At 43.4% G+C, this 14,087-nt stretch overlaps 1 protein-coding gene across 1 annotated transcript; it reads right to left on the bottom strand.

The window, feature by feature from the left end:
• Positions 1–8,634: 8,634 nt before the first annotated feature.
• LOC117019997 (mammaglobin-A-like) lies at positions 8,635–11,527 on the bottom strand. The gene is made up of 3 exons (XM_033102232.1): positions 11,428–11,527; positions 10,880–11,067; positions 8,635–8,843 (listed from the first exon to the last, which is right to left on the bottom strand). The coding sequence occupies exons 1-3, from the start codon at positions 11,480–11,482 to the stop codon at positions 8,805–8,807; spliced, it is 282 nt and encodes a 93-aa protein (XP_032958123.1). The 5' UTR covers positions 11,483–11,527; the 3' UTR covers positions 8,635–8,804.
• Positions 11,528–14,087: the final 2,560 nt, after the last annotated feature.

Raw genomic sequence — 14,087 nt, 5'->3', positions numbered from 1 at the left:
CCCAGGTTCACCTTGATTTTATCCCAAGGTGAACCCATCACAGGGCTTGTCATGTGACGCAGCCGTACCATGGACTCTCCCAGGATGGCCTGGCCCTTCCACAGATCATTTGTGATGAATCATTCATTACAAATATATTTAGCCTCAGCAATGTAATTTTTCACTTTGAATTTGAAAATAAGCAGTTGTGTTTTCATACGAGGTCGGAGTTTTACGGTCCCGAACTCATCCTAGAAAAAGTGCTGCACACCTGGTGCTGAATATCACTATGATCACCTGGTTCCCTCTGGTTTCCATAGAAGTAATGTTCGCACGCACTACTTTAGAGTGATATTGCCATTGACTTTGACAATTGATTTTATTTGTTCTAAATAGTTTTCTTCTATTATTAATTAGCTTAGGATTTTTACTAGGAAAAGTCACCAGATTTAGTCAAATACCATTAATCTGTTCACGTAATTACGAGGTTTTTTGTATTTATTGGTTTAGGTGATAATGTTGATTATAGCTTTTAAAGTTGAGGTGGACACATGTTTCTGGAATTCACTATGTATTTAACTGTTTTTGAGACAAGACTCCTCTCTGACCTATATCTTTTTGGTATGCAGAAGAGAAATTTTGTTACAAACACACACACACACCCACACACACACACACACACACAACACACACACACACACACACATTGACATACTACAGCAGTTAGGGGAGTGCTCAGGGGACCCTATAACTCAGGGGGTCTAGGAAAAGGAAACTCTTTTCACAGTAATGTTAAGATTTATTTTACTCGTTCATTCTCATTCTCTCACAAGTGTATAGTAGAACTTTCCAGAGGCTACATGACCGGTACATTGCAATAGAGGTAAGACTGAAGCAAATATGTGAATCCAGCTGTCTTCTGTTAAGCCAGACTCAGAGACTGGGGAAGATGTAAGTAAAGCTACTCCAGTCACTGGGAGGGTGATATTTGAGGTTTTTCAAAGCAGGTTTGGCACCACAACACCGGTGTCATGAAAAGCATCACTAAATCTAAGTGAAAAGGGGAAAGGAAAAGACTCAAATCAACACTGTCGTCTTGGACACGTTGATCTGGCAAGTCAACCACTAGTGGCCATCTGATCTGCAATATGGTGGGGTGAAGAAAAAAATCAAAGAACAATTTTTTATTAGAATTTATTGGGGTGACAAGGGTAGTAAAATTACATGGGTTTCAAGTGTATGATTCTGTAACTTGAGAAGGGAGCTGCTCACATGGGAAATGGCTCCTTCAAGGATGTCTGGGTCTTGGAGAAACTGAAACTGACCTGAGATATCACCATTGGTATCTCCTTGTGAAATCTGAGACTACTCGGAGAAGTAAGAGTTAATAGGAGAGAGCTTGTGAGCTGGCAGAAGCGAGCTTCAACATTCACTGCTTGGCTCTGACTCCCCTGGCTAGCACTGCACCTGCAGGCTGACAAGCACCATATATTCATCACAGTGGGAGACAAATATTCTCAGCTGCAATGGCAACCCCGTACAAACTAACAATCTCCCATCTAGATGGAACAGAACGGTTCCCAACCACAACAGCAACTCCCCTGCCAGCTGAGATCCATCACAGATGGGAACAGGACAGTTTCCAGGAGACACTTGTAACGGCAGCACCCCTGCAAGCTGATAAACACCCTACATTCTGCATGGAAAAAATATAGAACCCCAACACTCCTTCTCATCGGGACACCTCTCTCCCATGGGACTCTACTCTGGCCAACTTCCGCCAGCATCTCTCTCTTACCTGTCTTCCTCTGCACCTCTCCCTCTCAGGCTGCCCTGTCAAAACTTCTGCCAGTTCCAAACAGAACTGTCTTTCTCTCTCTCTTAGAGTTTCAATAAATCGTCTTACTTTTGTAGAGTATAGTAAATACTTTTGCATTCTGTGAACGACCAGGGGTTAACTCTATGCCAAGACAGAGACCAGCAAATATTATTTGACCATTGTCCATGCTCCAGAACACAGAGACTTTGTCAAAGACACGAAAAAGGCTGACGGTGCTGTCCTCATTGTTGCTGCTGGTGTCGATGAAATTGAAGCAGGTCTGCCCAAGAACAGAAGTCCCATGAGCACACGCTTCTAACTTACACACCGGCTGTGAAACAACGAATTCTTGGTGTTAACAACATGGACCCCACTGAGCCACCTTACAGCCAGAAGAGACACGGAAATCATTAGGGAAGTCAGCCCCTGCTTCAAGCATATTGGCTATAACCCAGACACAGTAGTATTTGTGCCAATTTCTGGTTGGAATGATGACAGCATGCTGCAGCCAAGTGCTAACATGCTTTGGTTGAAGGGATGGAAAGTCACCCGTAAAGAGGGTAGTGTCAGTGGATCCACGCTGCTTGCAGCTCTGGATTGCATCCTGCCACGAACTCGTCCAACTGATAAGCCTTTGCGTCTGCTCCTCCAGGAAGGCTACAAAATAGGAAGAATTGGTACTGTCCCTGAGGGCCGAGTGGAGACAGGTGTTGTCAGACCCTGCACAGTGGTCAACTTTGCTCCACTCAGCGTTACAACTGAAGGAAAGTCTGCTGAAATGCACCATGAAGCTTTGAGTGAAGTTCTACCTGGGGAGGACAAGACAAATCTGGCAAGATTTGTCTGTCAAAGATGATTGTTGTGGCAATGGGCTGGTGACAGCAGAAATGACTCATGAATGGAAGCTGCTGGCTTCACGGCTCAGGTGATTATGCTGAACCCCCCAGGACAAATCAGTGCCAGATGCACACCTGTGCTCCATTGCCACCTGCTCACATGTCTTGCAAATTTGCTGAGATGAAGGAGAAGATTGATCATCGTTCAGGGAAAATCAAAAGCAGGAAGTTGGCCCGAAATGTTGGAAATTTGGTGATGTGCCATCATTGACTTAGTGCCTGGCAAGCCCAGGTGTGTTGAGAGCTTCTCTGACTACCCTCCTCTGGGCCGTTTTGCTGTATGTGACGGGAGAACGACAGTAGCTGTGGGTGTCACTAAAGCAGTGGACAATACGGGTGTAGGAGCTGGCAAGGTCACCATGTCTGCACACTGAGCTCAGAGGGCTCATGAACATTATCCCCAATACCTGCCACCCTAGTCTTAGTCAGAGTCTTCAGAACTCTTTGTCTCGATTGGCCTTTGAAGTTTAATAGTAAAAGACTGGTGAATGATTATAATACATTTTAGAACCTTCACAAGGAAAGGAGAATGTTTTATGGATCTGCTGGGTTTTCTGTGTGGCAGTTGTTAAGTTATTAGTTTTTTAAATGAGTACCATTTAATAGAAACAACTTGACCAAAAATTGTCACGGAAGTTTGAGACCCATTGAACAAAGTTTAATGAGAAATCTGTGTGTTCTTTGGATCAACACTGGGACTTCCTCCACTACTACATATGGGAAAGGCCTAAGTAAGAGAGGCCCTTTATCTATTTCTGGTGTTACATCTGCTCAGACTTTAGAATTTGACAATTTGTGGTCTAAATTTTTTTTCTGGGTGTGAACTTTGTTTTTTTTTCACGTTGTCTTAAGGGAAAGAATCATCTATGTACATAGACTTAATCTATGGGAAGGGGGTCTGTTGTTGCAAAGCGTTGTTGCAACGCTTCACAGGTGAGGACGCATAAGGAAATAGTAACTTGGTTTATAGAGACCCAAAATTGTAAAATTAAAGTCCACATATTACATACTAAACTTGGTGTAGTTACATCAATATTCAGTAAAGTTGTTGTGTCAAATTTAGTTTTTTAGCTATTAAAATGTGAATTCTCACATTTGAAATCCTGAGGTAGTTTTAAGAACCTAAAATGAGGCTTAAATAGTATTGAGCACTTTTAAATGAGTATCATTACTACATTACTACATTACTACAGTTATTTGTATCCAGATTCCACGAAAAATAAATGATACTGAAGTTGGATAAAAAGAGAGTGAGAGTGAGAGAGAGACATTTGAGTAAAGAACAAGGAAGTGAGAGAAACTGAAGAGCGAGTAAAACAGGATTTAGCAATTGTTGCACACTGCATATTCTTATGTGTTAGAAATGCACTTAAAAGTAATTATGTAAAGTTGTTTTCAGCTGTTGGACTGTGTGTTTTTGGAAAACACACAGCAGAGACAGGACCAAGTGGGCAAGTTATTCTATTCTGGTACCTAAGTACTTCCTGAGTCTCTGATCTTCTTTACCTTCAAAATATTACACTTGTATAACTCCATCTTCCTACTTTATTGTCATTATCGGAGCATATTAAAAACAATGGTTTGGCATTATCACATCTCCGTCCCATGTAGTGGGCCAGGACAGGGGAGATGCTCCTGACCCACCAGAGTCGGCGGATGAGGCAGTGGGAGTGTTCCCACGGGGTGGAGGCAGTGAAGCGTGCACTGATGGGAGATTCTCGAAATGACAACAAAATGGGATAAAAGTGAAGGGCTTTAAATTATCACCAGGAGCCCGTGTCTGTAAATAATCTCACTAATGACACGCTCCTCCCCGATGGACATTCTAAATGATTGTCCTTGACCGGAACAGACTGTTCCCAGAGGCCTGTCAATAACACGTGGTCAGGAAAAATGCTCAGCACAGTGTCAGAGGGTAAATGTCAGAGATTACACATATGTAAAAAGCAAATAGAAATACTAAGTCAAACAGAATAAATCACCTCAAACAGAAAGTCAAATATCAGAGAGTCTGTCTCTGCCAGCGAGGAATGTTTATTTATCCTGAATGCTAATTTAATGAGCTTCTGAATCTCTTCTGGTTCCATTGGGAATTCTCTCAGTTAAGATAAGATCACTACTTTTCAATCACATAATTTACCGTTTTATGATCATGACTGAGTCACTGTTATTGTGATTTTAAGATCCTAAATACCGGATTTTGGAACGAAGGCTGAGGAGGGCGATCGGTGGGGATAAGAACCACTTCCCCCAGGCACACAGGGTCTCTGGACTCCTGTCCTCAGCAGGATGTGCTGGTCACACATGTCCCTTCTGGCTCAGGTTGGCATCCCAGGAATTCTCTACCCCTTTGATCTTCAAAGTGGTGAACTCATGCCAGGGGGGTAAAAACTTTTCAGGAACCACTTCTAGATGGTAACATCCAATGTACGTTACACATACATACGTGTGCTTTCACTGACTTCGTTTCTTTCCTCCACTTTCATAACCATTCCTGCTACAGTTTACCAAACACACAGATGGACCATCCTCCATCGGAATCTCCATATAGACTACTGACTGCATGTACAAATCGCCAGACTTCAAGAAAAAATTGAAGCATACTGTGGTGCAGGTAATGTTTTCAAAAGAAAGTGATTTCTAGTTGCTTGCCTTTATAAAGTCAAAGGAGGACCTAATTAAACCCTGGCTGGAAAATCATTAAAGATCATTTCAGTGACAATGTGTACCCTATAGCTCAAAGGGATTCAAAGAATCAGGTGACATCACTACTACAAACTCATTCTTTTTGTATCTGCACATTCATGTGACAAGTATTTTCAGTATTTACATGCTGAAGGTGGAAAACATGAATAAAATTTCCTCATGTTAGTAATCAGTAATGTAATCCATGGATATATAAAATTAAAGAAGGGCCTCTTTCTGTTCATTGAGAGACACATTTAGCAATCACATGATACAGTACATAATTAAGAAGGATCAAAAGTGCCCGTGTTAGGTGTTTATCTAACATTGTAAGCATCGGACTGGTACCCAAAATACCAATGTACTGCATGTCATAAACTTTCCAAACCCACTTCATCCTTCATCCCTTGCCGTAGTGCACTGTAGATCCTTAGGGATTGATGCCCTGAGGTTCATCCAGGAAACGTGTGAGATGATGCACAGCTGTTCGCTGCTTCCACAGACCACCTGCCAGAAGCCCTCGTCCACCGAACGCGGGCTCACACTTCTTGCTATCAGCTGTGAGCTGCCAAGGGAGGCCCATGACGTGGAAAAGGCTGCTGGACATCAGACATTGTTTCCTTCATCTCGTTCACCAACTCTTTTTTTTTTTTTTTTTCCAACATAATAGCCATTTTATTTATTTATTTATTTATTTTTTAATTTATTTTTAATTTATTGGGGTGACAATTGTTAGTAGAATTACATAGATTTCAGTTGTGCAATTCTGTATCACATCATCCATAAATCACAATGTGTGTTCACCACCCAGAGTCAGCTCCCCTTCCATCACCATACATTTGATCCCCCTCACCCTCATCCCCCACCCCCCAACCCCCTTATGCTCTGGTAACCACCAAATTACGTTCCCCAGATTAATTTTCAAACCCCGTGGCCATCCTGTGGTCACCGACTGCCCTCCAATCCCCTCACCCTCCCCCCTACCCCCCACCCCTCCCGCCCATCTAGCAACCCTCAGTTTTTCCTCATTGTCTCCCAAACTGTTTCTGATTAGTTCATTCACTTATTCTTTTCTTTACAATCCGCAAATAAGTGAGATCATATGGTACTTATCTTTCTCTGTCTGACTTATTTCACTTAACATAATGTTCTCTAGATCCATCCATGTTGTTGCAAATGGTAAGATTTCTTTCTTCTTTATGTCTGCATAATACTCCATTGTATAAATGTACCACAGTTTCTTAATCCAGTCATCTACCGATGGGCATTTTGGTTGTTTCCATGTCTTAGCTATTGTGTATAGTGCTGCAATAAATCGTTCACCAACTCTTGCCATGAAGTGATGGTCCTATGTTATCTCCTTTGGTTCCAAAATAAAAAGAAGAAGGAAAAAAAAAATAACAGAAATCATGGTTTCCTCCTGCATTTCCATAGCATTTCTCCTGTGTGCCCTGCCCTACTCATGCAGTTCATAGTGCTTGGAGTCCTGTCCAGGGACCATTGGGACACAACCTAGAGCTCGGGGACACACTCCAAACGGAAGGGAATGTGCAGGTCCTGCTCTGCTGAGCTTCAAACACGGCGACGAGCAGGAGTGGTTTCATTAGTCCATTCACCTCCCCACGTCCCATCCTTGTTTTGGGGCCAAACCCTCAGACTCGCAGGAAACTCTTGGGGAGATCGGCAGGTTGCCCCAGAACACTGCTTCTCTAAATATGTTCCTCCCGCACCAGCAACGTCAGCACCAGCCGGGAGCTTGTATGAAACGCAACTTCTTGGACCTCAGTGCAGACCTATTGATGAGAAAGACAAAGGTGGGACCAAGAGGTATCTTAGCAACACCTCTAGGTGACTCAGTCGCGGGCTACATTTCAGAATCAACACCTTTTAGCATCTCACATCGGTTGGCCAAGCGCACCTGGATCTGTGTTTCCTGGAATATTGGTCCAGGGAATAATTTAAGCTGACACCTATTTATGAAAAAACTAAAGAGAGCTCTAGGACCCTGGAGTGTCCTTCCTCCTGGAATACTCATCTCCCAGATGCCTCACACTCTCTCCCTCACCTCCTTCATATCTAGGCCGAAACGTGACAACTATAGTGAGCCCTTCCCTGTCCATCCTAATTAAAACCGCACCCCACCCTTCCCCCTCTCCTATTCCTCTGTGGTCTTTATCACCTCCCAATATACTTTTTAATTTACCTCTTTACTTGCTTCATTATTTTTCTCCCCTTGATAAATATAAGCATCCTGAGGGAAGGGATTTTTGGTTTTCTTCTCACTGATATATCCTGATGCCAAGAGCAGTGCCTGATACAAAATGTGTGTCCAACAAGAAGTTCATGAGTGAATGACCGTGATTGTAAGAATTGGTCACAGGAGGACGCAGTCAAAGGATGGACAGTGAGGGAAACAGTGAGAAGAACTTGTGTTCTGCTAAGGATCAAGATTCTCTGAGGCTTATGATTAAGGAAGGAAACCATAATTATGGAATCTTACCTAACAGCCCACAAGGGCTGGAGAAGTGATAGATCTGAGAGTGTGAAAGGGATGAAGCAGGTGTGTATGTGTCCTATTCATTGATTAGCGCATCAATGGCCACTGTCATGGGGACACAGACAAACAAGCGTTTTTCCTGAGGTTTGGGGTTATGGGCACAGAGGGTGCCCAACTGTGATGAAAAATTTTATTTTTTTTATTTCTTCTTTTTTCTTTTTTTTCTTTTCACAAACCCTTGTGTCGAGGGCTGACTTTCAATAGTTCTCAGTGAGGGAGCTGCTAATGAGAGATTCTAACAACCCGGTTGAGGCTGTAGATCCAATCTTAGGGTGCAGACAGGAGTCATCCCTGCCCTGCCTGAGTCCCCTTTCTCGCTGCTGTTCCCCTTCCTGCACACTCGGGCCAGGGACACAGAGAGCCCGGTCATGGTGAGCAGGGCTCAGCTTGGACACAGGGACTGAAGGACATGTGGGATGTTGAGTTTGACGCAGCCACCAGGACCTCAGCGCCTGAGCGAGGCAGAGATCGTCTGGGAAGATGGGGGTGAGAGGGGAGGAAAGTCACTTTCCAGAGAAGGGTCGATGTTGGGCTACAGGTGGTAAGGAACAGCGTGCTGCTCAGAGTCTGCAGTCCTGCCTCTGTGAGCTCTTCATGGATAATGTGTGTTTGGGTGTGTGCGTGTGTGCGAGCACATGCATGTGTGGCGTGAGTCTCTATAAAACCCTCCATTTTCATCAGATCACAAGAAAAGAACATTAGGTTTGCAGATACTTTATTGAAATGAAAATGTATTTGAGATTTCAACAATTGTCTTGCAGTTTGCAGATCAAAAGACAAAAAAAGAAAGGTAAGTTGTGGTTTCTACCAATAGACTCTCCGTTGTGATCATTGTCTATAGTCCTCTGAGCCGTACGGTTGTGGAAATTTAATATTCAGCACACCAGACACTGTTATATTTTGTTTGCTGGAAAACAAAACAGAGACATCACCTCCATTCCAATTCCTCATAAGAGGAAAATCTGGAAAACCAAATATTTCTTTCATTGTTTTCCTGGATTTGTGTACTCACATCTGACATTCAAGGAAAAGAGCGCTGGCAGTAAAATCAGAATTACCTCGTCATTTATTCTATTGTTCAGGAAACATTAATTGGTAGCTAACAGGACTCCTATTTCCAGGTCTCTCCAACACCCAACCCCAAGGGTACCTTTAATAATTTTATCAGTTTGTTTCCTGTTTTTTGAAATAAGGTATCTAACAAAATTATGCAGTGTTACCAGTTTTCAATATGTCGGCTCAAATACGATGACATGTGAACGTTTAGAGTTCCTGTATGATCTCACATGTTAGAAATAGAGAACACAATCTGATGCCTCCACCATATCCTTTGTGGGCCACAAAATATCGGAGATGTGCACTCTGACATATTTGTCTAATCTAGGGTTTTTTTTAAAAATTTTATTGGGGAATATGGGGAACAGTGTGTTCCTCCAGGGCCTATTCGCTCCAAGTCATATCCTTTAATCTATTTGTGGAGGACGCAGCTCAGCTCCAAGTCCAGTCACCATTTTCAACCTTTAGTTGCTGTGGGCGCAGCCCACCATCCCATCTGTGAATTGAACTGGCAACCTTGTTGTTGAGAGCTCGCACTCTAACCAACTGAACTACCCCTGCCCTAATCTAGGTTTTTAAAGAAAATATTCCTATACAGCAGTCGTTCCATTTTTGAAAAATGCAATTATTTTAAATACACATGACACAAATATTACCATTTTCACCATTTTCAATACACAGTTCAGTAGTGTTAAGAATATTCCCTTTGCAGAGCAACCAGACCCCAGGATGTTTGCATCTCGCTAAAGTGCAACTCCAGACCCGTTAAACACTCCCAAGTTCCTCACCACCCAACTCCTGGAATCCATTACTCCACCTTCTGTTTCTAAGACATTGGCTACTCTAGAAAACTGACGGAAGTGGAGTCATGCTATATTTGTCTTTTTGTGACTGGCTTTTTTTAAATCATGTCTTCAAGGTTGTTTCATGTTGCACCCTGTTTCAGAATCTTCCTAGTGACGGACACTTGTACGTTTGAGATTTGGCAATGCTGCTAAATTGTCTACCCTGGGGTGTGTTAAGTGTTACATTAGGATATGGAAAAAGTCTCCGTAAAAACTAAACAAGTCTGTCATAATTAGAAAGATTATCTCATTGTTAAACTACTCATTTTTGTTTTAAACATTTCCCTCACCCGTGGTGGGTTCATACCCACGATCTGCACGTGTCGTTCATGGGTCTTTAATTAATGGCCAGGGATTCAGTCTTTTATACTAACAAATGTGGATTGCTTGAAAGTGCACTTTAGATTGTGTTAGTAAGATATGCGGATTGTTAAGATATGTAAGGGAGGTGGGGGGTGGGAGATGAGGGTAAGGGGGATCAAATATCTGGTGACCTAAGGAGAATTAACTCTGGGTGGTGAACACACAATGGGATTTATAGATGATGTAACACAGAACTGTATACCTGAAATCTTTGTAATTTTACTAACAATCGTCACCCCAAGTAAAAAAAATTAGATATGTGGAATAATCCTTAAAACGAATTTTAGGGACTCTATTAGAAAGTCTTAAATATTTGACTATTCAATCTACAAACAAGTAAAAGTTGTTATTGAGATCACTCGTACAAGTGAAGGAAGGTCTTCTTAAGAATCAGATATTTTCTAAGCTAACGATTAGGGGAGCTTTTGCCCAAGCGATTTCCCCCCTCTTGGTACTTTTCATTTATCATTCACTAAGGATTCCACAAAGTGAAGAGACAGAGCAGCACTGCACCTTGGATGGCTTTCCTGGTGTCACAGTATTATTCACACTCACCAGCAATGGAAGTCAGTGAAACAAAGCATGGTCAACACTTGCTTTGGCATAATGAGTGACAAACTTAGAACCTGCTTGCTCTGTCCTGTGGATTCAAAACACTTAAAGAAAAAATCGAAATTACCAGAATCACTTGGAAGTTTTCCAGAGTTTCATCATCCTGGTCAAGAAAAAATTGGTTCATTTCCTTTATTGCGTTTGCAGTGTCTTCATCATCTACGAACTCTTGAAAATCCTCGAGGAATTGATCAACGTCCACTTCAGAAGACGCTATCTTATCTACCATTTTCTCAAAGAGCGGGCAGCCAGAACCTGGATGGAAGCATGCAAAAGTGGGCTCACTTACAGAGGTATGAACGCCGTTTTGGGCGTAGCTAGGGTGTGTCATCTGACATCCCAGTAGAGACGCACATTCACAAAGATTATGGTCAACGGTCTTGAGTTCTCACATCTAGGAGAGTAAACTCAGGATCTGGGATTTCCTTCAAGCCTGACATTTGTCTCCTTACACCCCTGTCCTGGATTCCACAGCCCGGAGAAGACAAACACACGAATAATGAGGACCCTGGAGAGATGAGAGGCTCTGTGCTGGGCTGTGGGGAACAGGAGGTCGTCCACAGGGGCCCTGACAACAACCTGCAAGCAAAGCCCGCCCTCCTTGTCAGTACTCACCTGCAAAGCAGGAGACGGGCAGGGCGATCAGCATGAGGACTGTCAGCAGCTTCATGGTGCAGTGGCGGCTGTGGGCTGGTGACTGAGGTGTGGCAGTGAAGAAGGACCTCGCTTTGGAGCTGAGTGCCCTGAGCTCCTGCTTTTATTCTCCTGGTGGCCATTGTAATCCCTCCCCTCAATGAGGGAAGGAGTCACAGGATGAACCTGGCACTGGGCCAGGAAACCACACTGAGAAACACCAAAAACCCAGCCAGTCTATGGTCTGTTGGTAGAAACCAAGGAGACTGCCTTTTTGAACCAAAAATGACTTTGGAACTGCAATAATGGCACATGACAGTAGTTGCAATTAATTCAGACATGCTTGCTGAAAAAAGGACAAGCTAATTACAACATTGTGAGCCGTTTTGTTTCACTATTAGCGTGGTTCATTATGTCCCCATCCTCCTCCTCCTTTTTTTCTTTCCCTTCCTCGTCTTCGTGTTGCTTCTCTTTTCCTTCTCTATCTTCTAGATACAAAATGGTTCAGACCCTGTGTGTCTGTTCCTCCTGCTTCAGGCAACACCTGGGCTGGGTGCAATACCTCATTCCGCCTCTGGGTGACAGACTTCCCCTGCCCACAGAGTGGAGTGGGAAAATATTCAAGTCTCGCCTGCTTTGAAGACTGTTTTTACAAAGAATATCTCACTTATTTAAGTAAATTTCCTGAATTTAATTATAAATGTAGAATTAAATTTCGTCCATATTTTGTTAGCTTTTTGGTGTAGATTACCTCTCTCTCACTGGGGGGACAACGAACACACATACAGTTGACTGTGAGATCCAGGGAAAGTGATGGTGTAAAGAGCAACAAACAACGTGTAGTGCAGCCGTCCTGTAAAGTGGTCCAGGCAAGCATCGGAGCAGGGACTTTGAAGCTTGGATGGTGAAATCCCGGGGAACATCTGGGGAAGAGTGTTCTAGGTCAAGGGAACAGCCAGTACAGAGGCCCTGAGAGCACATGGCACTTGGCAAGGGAAGGGAAGTGTGCCAAGTGTGTCAAGAGAGGGACAGGACAGCCTCACAGGATAGAAAAGCCACACGCGTTTGAGCAGGGACAACATGAAGGTAACTGGAACAAGAGAAACAAAGTTGGCTTACGTTGAAGAAAAAAGAAATGGCTGAGAGAGCCTGAGAAATGAGTCAGCAGTGAATTCCCTGTGAATACATTATTCTCCGTCTGGATTATTTGGGACTCCCATTTTTAGTAATTCAGGTGGAGCTTAAGTTGCCAAGGACACTAATGAATTAGGAAGATGCTAGAAAGAAAGAAGAAGGTCACATTCTTATGGGTGTCCCCTCAGCCAGCTGACCATTGCTGGGCACTTCATTCCAAAGGCAAGTGAAGGACTTTAGCGATGAAACGGGCAACTGTCTCCTTGAACGGGATTTCATGAGGACTCCGCCTGGTGCCTCAGTCATTACGGATCAGCCCTGTCACCTGCTGACACACTGGGCCATTCATAGCTTCTTACTCAGGAGACAAAATCCCACCTCATGTCCATGAGCCCACGGTAAAGTGTGTGTCTCTTTACCTCCATGTTTCCTGCAAAGCACATGAGGACCATTCTCAGGTGAATCAAATACAATAATTCTGCTCACAAAAGCTCCTGTAAAAGCATCGGTTGAAAAATGGAGATGGAAAAACCCAAAAGGTGAGAATGCCTGTATTGGTGGCCTGATTTTTTCCTCCTCCCAGAAGGCACCTTCACTCATGTCCCCAAATTCAGAAACTAGAGCAGTGAAGTAGCCTTCGGTGTCAGTGTGTGTGACATTTATTGATCACCCTCTGTGACAAACCAGACACAATAGTCTTGGACGTGGAGGTGAATTATTCACAGATTTTACCTTGGATACCCTTGTCTCAGGTATAGATAAACGTGAGGTAGAAGAATTACATTTGGCTTCTTCTCAGGCTCATACTAGACCTGAGGTGACCTCACACAAATATTTGTTCATTTCAGGACTTGCCATCCTTAATAAAAGTGGTGACACTCAGTGAGAGCCATTTTTTTCTCAGTGATTCATGCATTGGCACAAAGCCTATAAAAGAGTTCTGCAAATTAGATGATCCTTGAGTTTCTATTAATTGTAAGTTAGTCGTATACATTAGCCCCATGGTATTTGGGGAAAAGATACCTTACATTTCTTCTGTTTCACTCATTCTGTAAAACTGGTTCTGCCCTGCGCTCCTGGGCTGTTGGCACATTAAACTCATGCATGTGCTTTGGACGGGAACCTCTTCTTCCTTAAGATCAGGCCAAAGCCTACAAATTGGGCGGGGAGGTGCTTTCCCCGGCCAGAGACTTCAGGAAAGGCCGAGGTCTTGGGGACAACTTGATGTCCATCGTTCACGGTTTCCAGGCCATTCCAAGCACAGGCGTCTCCCATGCCTGGGGCCACACTGGTGTGGAGATATGACAGCTGTGTCCCTTTGCACCATGGAAATCGTCCTATGGATGTCATGAGTCCTGAATGAATTACAGTGAGGAAGTCCTCAGAACAGAGCTGGGCACAGAGGAGGTGCTGCGGACATGTCAGCTCCAGCCAGTCATTTATAACCTGAGAAAGGTGTTCTGATAAACCTTGAAGGACTTCTGGGACCATTATAGATCACTGAAAAC

This window comes from Rhinolophus ferrumequinum, unplaced genomic scaffold (assembly GCF_004115265.2).
Source record: "Rhinolophus ferrumequinum isolate MPI-CBG mRhiFer1 unplaced genomic scaffold, mRhiFer1_v1.p scaffold_52_arrow_ctg1, whole genome shotgun sequence".
NCBI classification, from domain to species: domain Eukaryota; kingdom Metazoa; phylum Chordata; class Mammalia; order Chiroptera; family Rhinolophidae; genus Rhinolophus; species Rhinolophus ferrumequinum.
Note: the sequence above shows the minus strand (reverse complement) of the source record. Positions and strands in the feature narration are given on the sequence as shown.

Bases quoted from the DNA above. Each gene is read 5' to 3' on its own strand.
- LOC117019997 (XM_033102232.1), bottom strand. From the start codon at position 11,482: ATGAAGCTGCTGACAGTCCTCATGCTGATCGCCCTGCCCGTCTCCTGC. The intron at 11,068-11,427 runs GTGAGTACTGAC...GCTTCCATCCAG, and splicing joins GCCCGTCTCCTGCTTTGCAG to GTTCTGGCTGCCCGCTCTTT. The intron at 8,844-10,879 runs GTAATTTCGATT...TTTGTTTTCCAG, and splicing joins AAAACTTCCAAGTGATTCTG to CAAACAAAATATAACAGTGT.